General features: G+C 46.5%; 1 protein-coding gene across 1 annotated transcript in view; it reads left to right on the top strand.

Moving 5' to 3' along the window:
* Window positions 1-15,236, top strand: part of LOC106498557 (gamma-aminobutyric acid type A receptor subunit alpha3) — a 75,739-nt gene that overhangs the window by 37,903 nt on the left and 22,600 nt on the right. Inside the window, exons 4-5 of the mRNA XM_067303893.1 lie at window positions 5,487-5,554; window positions 9,714-9,934. Coding sequence (XP_067159994.1) covers window positions 5,487-5,554; window positions 9,714-9,934 — 289 coding nt within the window. The remainder of the gene's footprint in view (window positions 1-5,486; window positions 5,555-9,713; window positions 9,935-15,236) is intronic.

Here is a 15,236-nt window from a genome sequence, read left to right as displayed (position 1 = left end):
TGCAATCGGCAGCCAGAGCAGGGAGAGGAGAGAGGCAGGGTAATTTGTATTCCAGCTCTGCCACTGCTCCTAGTGCTTCCAAGAAGCAAGTAAAAATAGCACTCAGTCATTTTGTAAATAATAGCTATCTCCTTGCTGGCCCAGGGAGTCATGAGCACTTAAAAGGGAGATTGCAGGAACCGGGGGGATGTCTGCCTCTCCATCATGCAAAGGGCTGCAGGCAGCCAGCGCCCGGGGAGAAGGGGCACTGGGACGTGGAGGAGCTGCTCATAGCAGTGGAGGCCAGGGGAGAGCAAGTCTGCAGCCTTCTCTGTGAGGCATGTCCCCAGATGCTGCGAAATGGAAACCCCGAAGCATCCTGGCAGCTGCTGCTGCTTTACACCTTCTGCAAGTGAAAGGGAGGCAACTGGCTCTGCTTGCATTGGAGTCAAGGCAGCAGGATCTGACCCTCCACACAGCACTAATAGGGGCGTTATTGCCTGTACAAGCAGCCAGAGCTGGCGTAGCAAATCCTTGGAGAAGAAGGGTAGCTTTTAAAGAGCAGGCAGGTGTAGGGAGTGCCATGGTAACACTAGGGGAATGGATGTTACAGCTTTTGTTTTACATTTGCATTGCAGATTTGCCCAGCTGTGGGGGATTTCTGCACACAGGAGTGAAGCAGCATTGCCTGGTTTGCAGGGACAGGCTGGCAAAGAGCTCTCTGCGCCATGTGGGAGAAGGGGCAGCTCTGCTCAACCCGCAGAGCCTTGCCCCTGCTCACAGGCTTGCTACAGATGGTGTTAGAAGCTCAAGTACACTGAGGCTTGAGAGTAAACTAAGCCTGTAATAATAAGTGGGATGGGAATCACCCTTGCACAAATGATCTAGGATTGTAACACAACATTTAGATGCCTAAATTCTGTCTATGTTTAAATGTTGATCCTGAAAATCCCTTGCTCTTCTAGTTTTACTAAGTGCCTCATGGTCTTTTCTCTTTCCCAGACCTCAGCAGCTGGGGGCATGGTGAGTCTCCACAGCCTAGCTGGAGGTGCTTTTGCAATATGCCAAGAGCAATATTGGATCCTCCACTGGGCCCCTGTGAACCAGCATGGGTCATTGCTCTAGAGCTGGGCTCTGCTCCTTGCTCTGCGCCAGCCTCCTACCTCAAGCAGGTCTCTCCTATCTCGTTCCCCACCTGTAAAACAGGACTAGCAGCATCCGCCTGCCCCTCAGGAGGCTGGCTCAGTTCACTTGTGCGTGTAAAAATCTTTGAGATACAGGGAAGGAAGGTGCTAGGGAAGGAGAAGTGCTATTTAATGTTCTGTAACAGGTCTAGGGAAAATGCCTAGCCCTCTGCAGTACAGTCCTCGGCTATTAATTCTTTGGTGAGAACTGGGCAAGATGGCCAGGGTACAGCACACAGATGTTCGGATCTGCAGATGAGGAAGAGGATAAGGACTTCTCTGCCATGTCTCCTGGACTTAGGCAGAAAAGGCTCCTCTCTTAGTTTTCCTGTGTTGCAAAAATAGGTGCAGTTTCTTCCTATTTGGGCTAAGGTGTGTACATATGACGGTAAGAAGGAGGGAAGCTGCCTGAGTAGCCCATGACTTCTCTCATGAGGAACGTCTCACTGTCACAGAGCCAATGGGCTCCTGCGATGCCGTGAGCAATGTGGAAGCTTGGACTCATGTAATGCTGCTACAGGATCACATGGGAAGCCCATCTCTAAGGCTATAGCTCGCTCTGTTCTGCTTGTGTTTTACTGGTTGCTGGATTTCCCTGCTCTGCTGGAATCCTTGCTTGCACAGTAATAATTTAATTCCAGAAATCCCTCCAGATCCCACCCAGATCCTGCCCTGCCTTGGGAGCACAAAATAACTGGGAAAGTTCAGTCTCACTTTTGGCATCAAGGGTGTAAGGAGCCTGTCTGCTTAAGTGCTGTGCCCTGAAGTAGGAGTAGAAAAAGTGACCTGGGAGAGGACTTGAGCCAGCCTTCTGGTGCTTGTCCCCAGCTGGAGCTGCCCTTGCATGCACGAGTTATCTTGCTGATTTCAGTGGGTCAACGTGACCTGGCCTGAGCAGCACATCTGTCCACTGGGAAGGCAGGAGAGAGTGGCAGCCTGGAGTCAGGAAATGGGAGATCTCTCCAGACATCTGTGTTGTTCTCTTCAGACCTGTGTTGTTAGGATGAAGAGGTGAGAAATAAGGTGGGTTTTATTCTGTGATCTGGGAAGAGCAAATCTGACCTCTGTTTCTCTTGCTTCCAAAAAGGACAGTAGCTGAAGGAGGATGTTCCTACTGAGCTTGTTCTCTGTGGCTGATCAGGCGTAGGAAATGCTGTTTTGTGGTCCCCCATGCTGAAAGATAGGCGAGCACTGCTACCATGACAGATTAAAGGGGATTTGGATAGAGATGTCTCAGGGAAACAGACTGCATAACTGCTGTGGCCCTGTACACTGCCAAGTCTCTCTATTAAAACCTCTCCTAAGAGTTAGGGACAACTGAAGATTTTTTAGAAGTAGCTTTGGTAGCCAGGCTGATGTCCCAGCCGCCCCTGGGCTGAGGACCTTGCAGGTGTCTATACTAGATTTAACTCTATCATCTAACTCCTGTGATGGCACGAAGTATAGCTCAGTCCCAGCTGAGGACGTTGCACAGCACTTTACCTAATGCCATTTGAATGATGTTTCCCAGGTTGAATTAAATGGATGCCCTCCACGGTCCCCGGGTTATGTTGGTGGATGGCAATGGCTGCATGTTGTGATGGTTGATTCTGTCTGTCTCTGTTATTATTTGCTTTGCCATCATTGGCACAGTGAAAGTATTGATCACTCCAGGCACTATTAATACACATTATTTGTGCAAAGAGATGGGAAGGAGCATGCCCAGGACAAGGAGTACCTCTTGGTCCTGAGAGCTCATATTGCAAAGTTGGAAATGAAGTGTTTCCAAGTGGGCTTGGTCCCTTCTTCGCTGGGCTCCTGAAAGGCTCCCATGAACAGGGTATCTCACTTCCTCTGCTGTGCTGTGCAGGAGTGTATGCACGAGTGAATCACTGTGAGCAGTCTGTTGGTCTTCGTCAGAGCAATGTGGCAGGCACTGGATGCGTGACTCCATCCTGTGTTGCAGGTCCCCACGAGCAATGGTCAATAGGGATTTAACAGAACAGGAGAAGCTACATCAAGTTTTTCTAACACAGGACAATAAATGCTATTGTCTTTGATTAGATTTGCCAGGAGGTTGTGGGGAGGAAGGGGTCTCTGGAGCTCCATGACTGGTAGTTTACAATATGCTGCATTGGGACAGAAAACAGGATGAGATCAGACCCATCCAGGGTTAAATCATAACCAGCTAACTTTCCCTCAATTCTTGCTGTTCTGCTTCATAAGAATACAGTGACAATATCTTTCCCTAGTGCCATTGCTTTTCTAAGAAGTGTCAGCAAAAAACAACCAACCACCCCCCCTTTTTTTAAAATTAAACTTGTACATTCTCCATTTTCTTGGGTTTATGCCAAATGCCAGCTAACAAATGAAAAGAGCAGCGTCATATAAAAGGGTGTCCAAAATTAGTTCTGCCTTTTCACCTGCTCACCGCTTCCTGAATCACTTCTCCAATGCTTGGAGCCTGCAGGTCATGTCATATAGCACAGGTGCTTTCATGGACCCCTCTGTCCCTCTTTCCAGCTCAGTTCCCCTTGGATTCACAAGGTAATTTATTCTGCGTGTCACAAGGACTGACTTCACTGGTCACGGGTGGCCACATATCCTGATCTGATATCTATTGCTGTATATTATTTATGTTAGACAATCTAAACACTCAAAAAGGGAGAAGGAGAGGGGAGTGGAGAGAGAGTTTGTTTTTTCTCTAAAACACAGTTAGTTTTCTCTAACTGCATGTGTTAAAGAACCTCGCTTCACTAGAATTGTCTTCTCTGCTGTATATCTCATTTGGGGGCTTGCTTCGAGGGACACAGAGAGAATAACCTGAGTGTTTAAGTCTTACCAAAGTATCTCGTTTTGTTTAAAAAGCTGCCTCGCTGACTGCTGTGTGTTTCAGAAAGTGTACTGCATACATACTTCTCTTTAACCTTCTTTTTATTGCATCAAGACAAGATCAAGGGTTACTTATATAGCACAATAATATCAGCCACAGGCTGTGTCAGAAGCTCTCCAACCATAATAACTGAAGACATGTATATGTATGTTTTAGCCATTAAGGAGAAAATTCTGCCAGAATGCAGAATGCATTATCTTATTTTTGGATACAAAACTTTGAAACACAAGACTAAGCTTCATGATATTGCAAAATAACTGTCAGGGACACAAGAATTTCCATAACTGAATTGAGCAATGGGCCATCCAGGCTAGTAACATAGCTGCTTCAGTGGCCAAAATGGGATGCTACTGATAAAACACAAACTTTTTTTGGAGCTCTACGCAGCTCTGAGCCAATTAACAACATTCAAAAGGAACACAATCATATGATCTATCCCTAAAGTAATGAAGATTTATGGTAACGCAGTGCTAAACTCAAGGCACCTCATTTGGCTCTTTTAGTATGTCCTAGCGGGCAGAGTACTCTCTGACAGGTGACCACGGCAAGTCACCCCATCCTCCTGTGCCTCTATTTCCTTGCAAAACAGGGCCATGACAGAGACCTCTTTTAGGAGGCATGCTGAGATGATAATGATGGAAGTCATAATGAGAGCTGCATGTGCTATTCAGCATGAATAATACCTGATGATAGCCACGTTCTGGAAAGCACTTCAGTTTATCGTTACCTGGAGGCATAGGATTAAAATTGCCCATGAACTTTAGTGCTTAGGGCAGGAATTGAGGTTTCCTGATTTTGTTGGGGCAGTGTCCGGAGGGAGACTGTTTTTCAGCATCTGCAAGGGGAGCGTAGTCTGGCTGTAGATGAATATAGGATGCAAATAAATACCACCTCTGCAAGAGCAGCTGCTCTTCAGGAGTTGAGGCACTTAGAAAAGCAGCAAACATGATGGGAGTAAAAAGCAATCAGAATATTGATTCTTTTATGTACAGATAAGCATGAAGCTGTAACAAAACCCGTGTTTTGTAAAACTGTTGGAACATTGCTAGGCTATTTATCAGTCTGGAAGACACAAAGGGATTTCAGATTAAAGAGAATTTCACAATTTCAGGGTTTACCTCTGTATTGAAGATATGTGGATCTGTACAACATTATGTATTGTATAGCTGCATATAATTTATAAATACACATAGTCTGAATATGTCAGGACATATTCATCTGTGGTGTAAGTGTGGAAAGCAGTATAGCTACATCAAAGATGAATTTGCTCAACTATAAATGATAAAATCAGCTATTGTTTAGGGTACACTGCTGAGCACAATACCAGCTTGTTGAGGGTTTCACCAGGGAGGCACCTGACATGAAAAAACAGCACGCAAAAAAATGCTAAAGCCTTTCCTGTACAAATGCATTCAGTTCTCTAATTGCTTTTTTCTCTTTTTATGTCCCAGACAGCGTAACTGAAGTCAAGACAGACATTTACGTGACGAGTTTCGGCCCTGTCTCAGACACGGATATGGTAGGTGCTATGGGCCAGGAAGGTGTGCCTCCAAGGGGATGGGTGGTGTGTCTGGCAATGGTGGCAGCAGTGTCCCACTCTCAGCCCTGACCGATCTGGGCAAAAACAGGACTTTCCTAAAGACAGGAACATGACCAAGCATCCTTTCTGTATGGGCAGGAATGTGCCTGGTTATCTTCTCTTGATGCAGGCAATAGAAACAAATTGTTTATTAGATGTGTTTTAACTTTTGGAAACTAAATGATAATGCCAAATGCAAACTTAGAGAGTCAACACCTTTGCATCATTTGAGCAGTCTGAAGGCTTTAGGGTCTTTTTGTTTCCTGTAAGTGCAACCTGAGGCAATGAAATGGGGAGGCAGGCCCAAGAGACCAAAACCAGTATGTAGTACACTCACATGCCTTGAGAAGCGCCTTCATTGTAGCCAGTCTTCCTCAGTCAGACTGCATGGAGGAAGGAAGGTGCTTCATGGGCAGTGTCTGAATCTGGCCTGTTTTGATGGCAGTGCCAAGAGAGAGCAATTCCCACCCACAAATTGTCCTGAGTCCTTCAACCAGAAAGGAGGCAAAAGAGAGGAAAGAAAAAGACTGAACTGATTGGAATATTTTGACAAGTTCAGGGAAAATTATTAATGAAAAGGCCTGAGGTCTGAATCTAGGCTTGTATTCCCACAACAGTTTGTCTTCTAATTAAAACAGGACTGTGGAGCATAATTAATAGTGAGCTTTCTCAAAAGCATTTCTTGCAACTTGTATTCCACATGCACCCAGACCCACACAAAAGAGTTGACTGGTTGTGGTTGCTTTACATTTCAAGGCTGCCGCATGAGGCTAGTCACGCGTTAGGGGCTGAGGCCCTCCTGCTTGCCCAGCCCTGGAGGTTACATGGTGCTGCGGTACCCTCGGACACGCCAAGGAGAGTTTGGAGCTGGAGGGATCCCATCCGAGGCAGGGAGCTTGCATTGCTCTCGCAGGCAGGAGCAATGTCCTGAAGTCTCCTCCAGCCCCTCGGAGGCTGGGAGGGTTTCATTTGCTGTGCTCTCTTGGCCATGAACATCTCTCCAACTGCCCCACTGACAGTCCTATGCTAGCGAGCGAAGGAGTTGGAAGAGAATTAAATGCATTTCATGCTGCCGCTAGCCCCATCACACGATCCCATATTGCTTTAGAAAGACCACTCCCTCCAGGGTTAAAAGTTAACTTACTGTCACTGTAGCCAAGAGTATTAATCTCATCTGAGTTCTCTCTCTATCTCACTTTCTTTCATACCACAGTGGAGACACATAATATATTCAGCAATCTCAGCCCTTGGGGAGTATCTGATAATTACTTCCAAGGTGGAGCATATTTGATTAAGGGAGTGTGTATAATGAACTGTGAAGAAGAAATATGAGGTATTGAAAAGAGGAAGGTATTCTCTGCAATGTGATTTGACAAAATGAATTTAAAATTAGGAAGACAGTTAAAGAATAATAAATTATTTCCCCCCTTGCGTGCTTTAGTTCCGTGTATTTTACAAATGCATAGCAAATGTGTTTTAGCATGCAGTCCTGGTGTTAAATGCAGTCAGAAATGTGAGAGGGAGAAACCTCATCTCCTTGGGAAGCGTGGGGAGACCCCGCTCTTCTGTTGTGGTTCCTTTTATCTCAGGAAGTGGGAAAGTCCCTCCTTCCACTCTCACATCTGCCTGATGATCTTGCTCCCGTCCCTCCCACAGCCATTACTCATTGCGATGGAAAGCCTTTCTTGTGCAACTTGATGCAGACAGAGGCTGTAATTATGATGATGGAAGAGAGGCAGGTAAAGTTGCTGCGGAGAATGGAGGAGAGCAGCTGGTTACTAACCATGGAGGAGAACATGCGGACCTTTTCCCCAAGATGCTCCAAGGACTTCTAATCTCGCTTTCCATTTGACTCTTAAAGTCGAGCCTGATTGGACCTGACATATGCCCAAATGTTGAGTAGTGAGCTTTTCAGCTTTGCCTTAGTTCCCAGGAAATGGAAAAAAAAAAAAAAGTCAAGGGAATTTTATGCTTTGGAGGGCAGACTCCGAAGGAGGACTGAGTCTTGATGGGTTTGGTTATTTCCATAGAGGGAAGACAAACATGACCTAGAGCTAGGCATGTTCCTTGGAAGCTGGGACTTGGAATTGATGCTCTCCTGGAAAGAAGGCTAGAGAAGAGGGGTAGGATCTCAACACGATTTCTCTTTCCTTCAGGAATGATTCCTTAACATAAAAGAAGAAAAACAGGACCTAGGAAGGTGTTATAAAAGGTTTTTTGTTTGTTTCATTGGTTGTTTTTTTTAATAAGAGCAGAAGGTTCTGAAAAAGATAGCTCTTCTCCTGATAAGGGCTTTTCCCAAACCTGCCTCCTGCAGCTGCACACAGACTCAGTCTTTTGTTTTGGTTTCTTTACTGAGCTTAAAACCCCAAGGGGAGGATGATCTTCCATGAGGGAGCAGAGTATCTTGTACAGGACAGAGTCTGTGGGACAGTAGGATCTTCTCTTTCCTTTCCCCAAGCCAGAATCCAGAAACCTCACATTTGGGCAGGAGCGCCTGTGTGGCCGGGGAGCAGGAATGAGTTTCTTCACTTAGATGCTTTCACTTAGCTACCATCTGCTGCAAAATCTTGCAGAAATTTCTATGACCTATAGGAAACTGATGTGCTGCAGCTCTTAAATGCTGCCGAGAAGAGCTGCAGGAAAGAAATCATTCACAGAGATAAGTTTAGTTAGTCCTGCAGCCTCCAGGAACCCATAAATAACAACTATGAATCCACAGCGGCATTGCAACAAGAACTGGAACAGATTTTCCAAAGTCCCCATCTTTCTCTGCCAGCCTCATGAGCTAATGAGCCCTGCTTCATTAGCAAGCTGAGGTGCATGTAGCTTGGGCGAGCGGCTGCAGGCTGCCTTCCTGCCCGGACAGTGGTGAAGTTGATGCCAACTGACTCGTGCAGTTCCCTCAGGTGATGCCAGCCTTGAGCGGGTACAGGCTGGTTTGGGTTAGTGGGAATGGTGCTCCCATACGCCACACACATTAATTTAGTTTTGCCCTGGCATGGCTTTGGTGCCTTTGGCACAGCTCCCCTTTGGAGAGAAGCAAGCAGCTCGGCGGGACATGGTCACCCAACAGCCCTCAGCTCCTAATCACAGGTGAATCTGCAGAGCCAGTGGTGCCGGTGCTTCAGTGTCCTGCCCCTGCCCCAAGGCTGGGGCTGCGCTGCTGCCGGGGCATGGGAGGGAGAGCTGGGGTTCATGGGTGTCCCAACAGTGGGAGAGGGGCAAAGGCGGGGAGCAACGTGCTGAAGACCAGCTGTTTTGCCCACTCCTGGCCCATGGTGTTATGTTGTTCCCATCAGTTCAGGTGTGACTTTTTTTTTTTTTTTTTTGGCCTTTTTGCCTTTTTGCTTTTCTGCTCGGATGGCAAAAATCAAATTTGTCAGCAGCACTGCTGGAAGCTGGCCCTGGCTGCGGGATTGCAAAGAGGTGACATCTGATCACCCCAATTGGAGTTTGGGCTCATAAATAGGTTTTTATGCTTATGCAGGCTTAAAAAAAAAAAAAGAAGTCACAGGATCTTGTAATGACAAGTTTGTGAAGGCCTTGATTCAGTGCTTCACTTAAAGGAGATGTGTGGAGATGGCTGAGGGAAGCACATCATTAAAATAGTGTCCTGAAACTTTGTTTTAGGTGTAAGGGTGGAGTTATCAGTATCCTGCCCAATTTCCATCTTCGGTAACTTGATTTTTGCCTGTTCAAATTCTTGTGCAGTTGCATACCACAGTTCCCTCTCCTGCGAGGTCTGTATAAAGACAGTGGTGTGGCACGGAGAAGCAGGGCTACCCCAGAAATGGCCACTTTCCACTGTAGGCTATGTTGCAGCATGTCTGCAGTCTGTCAGAAACACCGAGATGCAAATTTTGGTGTTGTGTTAAAGTCATCATACAAAAGACAGCAAATGTCCTTTATCCTCCACAATTTTCTCTGCTGTTGTTAATCCCGAGTTCTTGTTGCATCATGCTTCATTATCAACCAGAGAGTGCCAAATACAGTATACCCAGTGACTGAAGACATTTATTATTTCTTCAACCACCTTGCTTGCAATGAAGAGCTAGGTTTTTACCTAGAGTTATTTTTCTCTCCTCTCTCCACAAAGGAATACACCATTGATGTCTTTTTCCGGCAGTCCTGGAGAGATGAGAGGCTGAAGTTTGATGGGCCCATGAAGATACTTCCCCTGAACAACCTGCTGGCCAGTAAGATCTGGACTCCTGATACCTTCTTCCACAATGGCAAGAAGTCTGTAGCCCATAACATGACAACACCCAACAAGCTGCTGCGCCTGGTGGACAATGGCACCCTCTTGTACACTATGAGGTAAGCTTGTTTCTCCTGGGCCAGGGTCTTCCAGGTCCCTGCATACATACACTAGTCAGATGTTCCTGTATGCTTGAAAGCTATCCACCCATGTAGATAATGTTTGCCACTTGGGGTTGCTGTGCTAATTTACCTTCCAAGGTAAGCAGACCTATAAATGAAACAACAAGCTACTAATAGACACAAGAGAAAGATATTGAGGTGTTTATAGAGAGGTGTAAATCTTTGTTTTCAAAAATTGTTTTCTGTGCATCCATCTCCAAGCAGATCCTAACTAATAACACACTTCATTGAGGATTCTGTGTACTAAGATGCTGCACAGTCACCTGCTTTTAAGGACCAGACAGAATTTCCTCTCTTCATAGCAGAGCTGGCTGTGAATCTGCATCATGTCAGCAAGTTTGCAAGCTATCGCTAATAAACAACACTGCGTTTGTGCAGCAGTTCTCTGATGTGAGCTAATCCTGCCAGCACCCTGGAGGCCTAGGTCTCCAAACATCAGTGATCTCACGTTACAGATAAGGGCACTGAGGCATATGGGGTAAATGAAGGGGGAAGCCCATTTTAGCTGAAGGGCTCAGTACTGCTCCTGGCTGTCTGGCCCTTAGTCACCTGTGGGTGACTAAAACTCCCCACCGTCTGTATCATTGTCTAATGGTAAAATCCTATAGGAGCTATTAGTATAAGGCAGCAAAAAAGGACCTTGTGTTAGGCCTTTTATGTCATTTCACTTGTTCTTTATTCAACAAACAACCATTAGATTCAGCAAATGTTGCCTGGCTGAGAAAGTATTGGATTTGCTCTTGCACTTAGAGCTGGGCAGTAACACTGGAAGGTGTTGGGATGGCAGCATCAATAGACTGTTGGGAATGAACCTCTTGAAGGAAGTGAAGTTACAGGATTTTTAAATCAATTCAACAAACCCTTCAGTTTAGCCCCCTGCTAAGGAACAGATGGATGAAGGAGAGTCTGGGCCTGTGTGTCTGCTGTTGCGCCCCTTAAATGCAAGGTAATCAGGGAGGTAACTTTTCCGTAGATACCTCTAAGGCTTTGCAAGTAGCTAAGAGCCCACACAGAGATACCCAAAGCTGGAGATGCAGTTAGTCCTGGCCAGACAGGAAAGCACAGCCCACCGCACCAGATAGTGTGTCAGGGACGGCACAGGGCTCCGCAAGGTTTCCTGTCTGAGACATCCAGAACAGGCATATCTGATGGTTGCTCTTCTCCATGCTGCCAAAGGAGATGCCTGCCCTGGGACACGCAATTTTTTGGCAGGTTTTTTGGATGGGGGTCCAGAAGGAAGAAGATATAAGGACATGGACTGGATGATCCAGGGCTGTGTATCAGACTGAAGCTCAGAGACCAGGGTCCCATCTGTCTTTGCCACTGGTTTGGCACACTGTCTTGCTGACTAGGGAGTTTTGAGGCAAGTTTGGACCTCTGTCAGATTTTCCCTGTGCTGGTAGGACCATGTGCTGCGCCTTTTCCAGGCTGTGCCTTGCAGGTTCAGTCTAGACTGGTACGTTGCCATGCAGTTTGACTCCTGATACATTTCCCACTCCTTTACCTTGTACTGGGCAATACCCTTGAGGGATCAGCTCTGCTGATGAGCAATTAGAGGCACATCTCTTGCTATTTATCATGCTGTGAAAGCCAACTTCTCTTAGTCAAGGTTTGCATTTATAGATGAAGTTGCTCTGGTGAAACAGCAACTCTGACACAGGCATCCAGCAAAATTACACCTGTGTGACAATATTTGTAGCTCCTGGAGAAAGCCTCTTTATCACTGACCTGAGCTTCAAGGAGTTACAAGCCAGCTGTAGCTGAGCATCCAAGGATTTCTTTTTGTCACAACACAACCTTCTTGCAGATTGGTGTAACCTCACAGTGCAAACTTCTGATCGCTGACTCAGGCCTTGGCACCTGGGTGACAAGATGGCCGTTGTGACTGCAGCAGAAAATCGTATTTCTCTATTCTACTCCCTCCGGCTGCTTAGTAATGGACAGGTTTACTGTTCCCTCTGCCTCTTCCCTGCTATTCTGCATGCCTTAGAGGGTCAGGGGAAGAACACAGTTTTATTATGTAGCCCTGCCTCTGCAGTCTTGTTTTTGGAGCTTCTACAAGATCTGAGTAGTTCGCAAAAGCCCTGATAGGGCCTCGACACTCTGGTGTCAGAGCTGAGTGCAACGAACTGGGAATTGCTTGTGGATTTACTTAAGGTACAGACAAAAACTCAGCTGCTGCAGCAATCTCTGGATGAAATCTCTGGCTCAAATTGTGTGAAGGACATAGATAATCTCCTGGTTCTTCCTGGCCTTGAAACACATGAAAACAGTGAAAGCTTGGTGCTGTACCAATGGGATTCAGCTTTGTGAATCTAGGCTTTAAAGAGCTCTTCTGCTCTTCACAGCGACTGTCGGAATGGCATGTTGAGGCTTCATGGTTATTGTCAGAGTGGTTCCCAGACAATATTTGCTCAAGTTATGCACTCAAAGTATGTTTTCTCTAACTGCTGGGCTGACGCATTCAACTGCATGCCCAAAGACTTTACCTTAAGAACCTGTTTTACTGAAGACAAAGTGAAGTCCTCAGCAGCAGTGTGTGAGGACTTGAAAAGGACAGCCGGTGAACCCCTTGCTGAGGTGAAGGCAGGACAGTGGAGAAGGCTTGGCACAAAGGTGCCCAGACTCTGCCCAGCATAACAGCATCATGCAGGCAGCCCCACTGGTGCCATTACACCCCTGGCAGCAAGTCCTGTACCTGCTGCAGCATGCTCAGGAGTTTGTGATCTCCAGGCTTCTCTTTGAAATCCCAGGGCCTTGTTGGGTCTCTGCTACCAAAGGCTCTGGGATGCCTTTACTACCTGGTGTCTTCACTCCTGGGCACCTGGGGATAGCTGGAGGCTGCAGCATGCAAAACCATCCACATGATGGAGGGGGCTGTAAACTTGAGGTGCAACCATAATTCAGTTTTTGCAAGAATACCAGCTCGAACATCCCTGCACCAGCTTCTTGGTAATGTGGACAGACAGCTAGTTTGGCTTGAGCCTGCATTGGGGTTAGTTCTAGACAACAATGTAAATGAACCTGAGCAAACCAAAGCTAGCATGCTAACCACATGAGCATTTGAATATATAAGATGTGCACAGCCAGTTTGAAGCTTTTTTCTGCCATACAGTTTCCAGAGTGGGTCCAGAGGCAGAAATGACCTATTTTCTAGGTTTGGTTTTATGCAGGCAAACTCTTGTAAAGAAGCCATCCCAGGAGGCACAAATCTTCAGAGATCACCTTATCTCCCTGCAGAGATCTCCTTATCTGCCATCATGGGCTGAAATCTCCTGGGCCTGGGGGAGGATGTAATGAGAATTCAGTGCTGTCAGATCCAGACAGAGAGGGATCCTAGAAGCAATTTGGCTTCAAACTCAAACCTGAGCAATTAAACCTAACCTAGATTTGCACACAGTCTAAACCGTAAACACTACCTATTTGACCTGACTGTGATTATCAACGAACCTCCTAGAGGAAAAATCAGGACAAGACTCGAGCAATATCCTTGGCATAAACAAAGTCAGTTCTGCTGTGCAGGGTGCTGTCATGTTTTTGTACCACATATACACCAAGGGATTATTACATTTGCATCCCAAAAATTGGACTGAGACTCTAGCTTATCCTGCAGCACGACGCAGGTAACGACAGGGGCTCTAATGACACATCAAAGGCTTTGCTAAGCTCCTGGTAACCATGAGAACGAAGCTGAAGAGGTTTGTTGTACTGTCAGCCCTGGGAGAGGTATGTTTAGCCTGATTCACGCTTCTTGCCATTGTGTTGAGCAGTTCAAAGGACTTCCTATGACTTTAAAGAGAAAAGCATGGGTTCTTTCCTGGATGTTCCACTTTTGGCGCAGTTGTGCCAGCAAAGCAATGAGAGAGCACAAGGAGTTTGCAGTCTGATTTCAAGACAGTTCTGAATTAGTTATTGCTAGTGAGTGGGACAGATGAGCCGAAGGATAGAACAGCTGGATTATGCGATTGTTGGCAGCGTGGCCATTTTTCACATGCTGTTTAGGCTTTAAAATGACATTTCAGGGCTCAGATGTCTGGACTTGAACAGCATGTCAGAGTAATGAAGCAAACCTCTGAGGTTACCTGGCCATAAGCTCCCTTGTATAGGGTCGGGGTAAAGAGCATTTCTGCAACAGGCTCTTTTACCCGTATGCTGCAGAGGCTGTGGTAATTGCCTGGGAAGTGAGATGCATTCCTCTTAGTCTGACATTTTGACATTTCATTAGGCAAAGCATATGGTGCTGAGGACTTCTTAGCCAGAAACAGGCTGGTGCAGGAAAGGCTGGAAGTAAAGCAGAAGGGGGGGTGATGTGTATGCTCCTGAGCAGCGACTGATTTCGCAACCCCCATAAATATCTCTGCTATTTAGTGCTCTGAAAGCTGAGTGTGTGTAAGAAGGGCTGGAGGAGAAGGACCCGGGGAGGGGCAGTAGATAGCCGAGGGGTGTCAGGGACTGAGGACCACAGAGGAACGAGCAGCAGCACACAGCAGTGGAGCCATGGGAAAGACATCTCGGAGAGCCAGCGCGCCCTGCACACGTGAGGCCATGGCAAAAGGAGCGCGGGCAAGGGAGAACATCCGAGAGAGGGAATGCCTGTATGCCTTTCCCCTTCGGCAAGAAAGCTCACTCTCTTCACAAGTTATCTGTAAATGTGCTGACTTCTGACCAGCCAAAATTGCTGAACAGACTCATTGTGCTGGAGTGATTTGGCTGTTCCTTTTTTATTTAATTTCAGGAGACTTAAAAACTCCTTCAGTTTGTGGAGAAGGTGGCAGATTAAGTTGCTTTTTCAGTGGTTTGTTGATGGATTTATTGTGTTTTTGTCATTGTTTACTGGTTCAGCTAACAAAACATACTTTAGTTTTAAAATTGTGACTACTACTTTCCCACACAACTCTTTCCCTTGACAGCACTTACTCTTGTAAACTCCATGGCCTGGAGCAGGCGGGAAGGCATGGCCAGGGCTGGCTTGTGCCCAGCTGATTTCTGCTGCTGTCCTGGCCTTGGTGAGGGCAGAGCCAGGCCAAAGGCCTTGGTGGCGTTTCTGGCAACATTAAATGGTACTCTAGCACTGGACCTGCAGCCTGGCACCTTTGAGCTGTCTGTGTTCAGCCTTTCCCAGGGGCTGTTAATTACAGCCAAAACTTGCAACTGGTCCAGTGGATGAAAAAGACCTTTCGGGTTTTGGGGAATTTGGAACTTGTCAGAAGAAAAGCGCAGATCAGGAGGTGAGGTCCTT

This window comes from Apteryx mantelli, chromosome 13 (genome assembly GCF_036417845.1).
Source record: "Apteryx mantelli isolate bAptMan1 chromosome 13, bAptMan1.hap1, whole genome shotgun sequence".
Classification (NCBI taxonomy): Eukaryota; Metazoa; Chordata; class Aves; order Apterygiformes; family Apterygidae; genus Apteryx; species Apteryx mantelli.
This window is presented reverse-complemented; position numbering and strand designations above follow the sequence as displayed.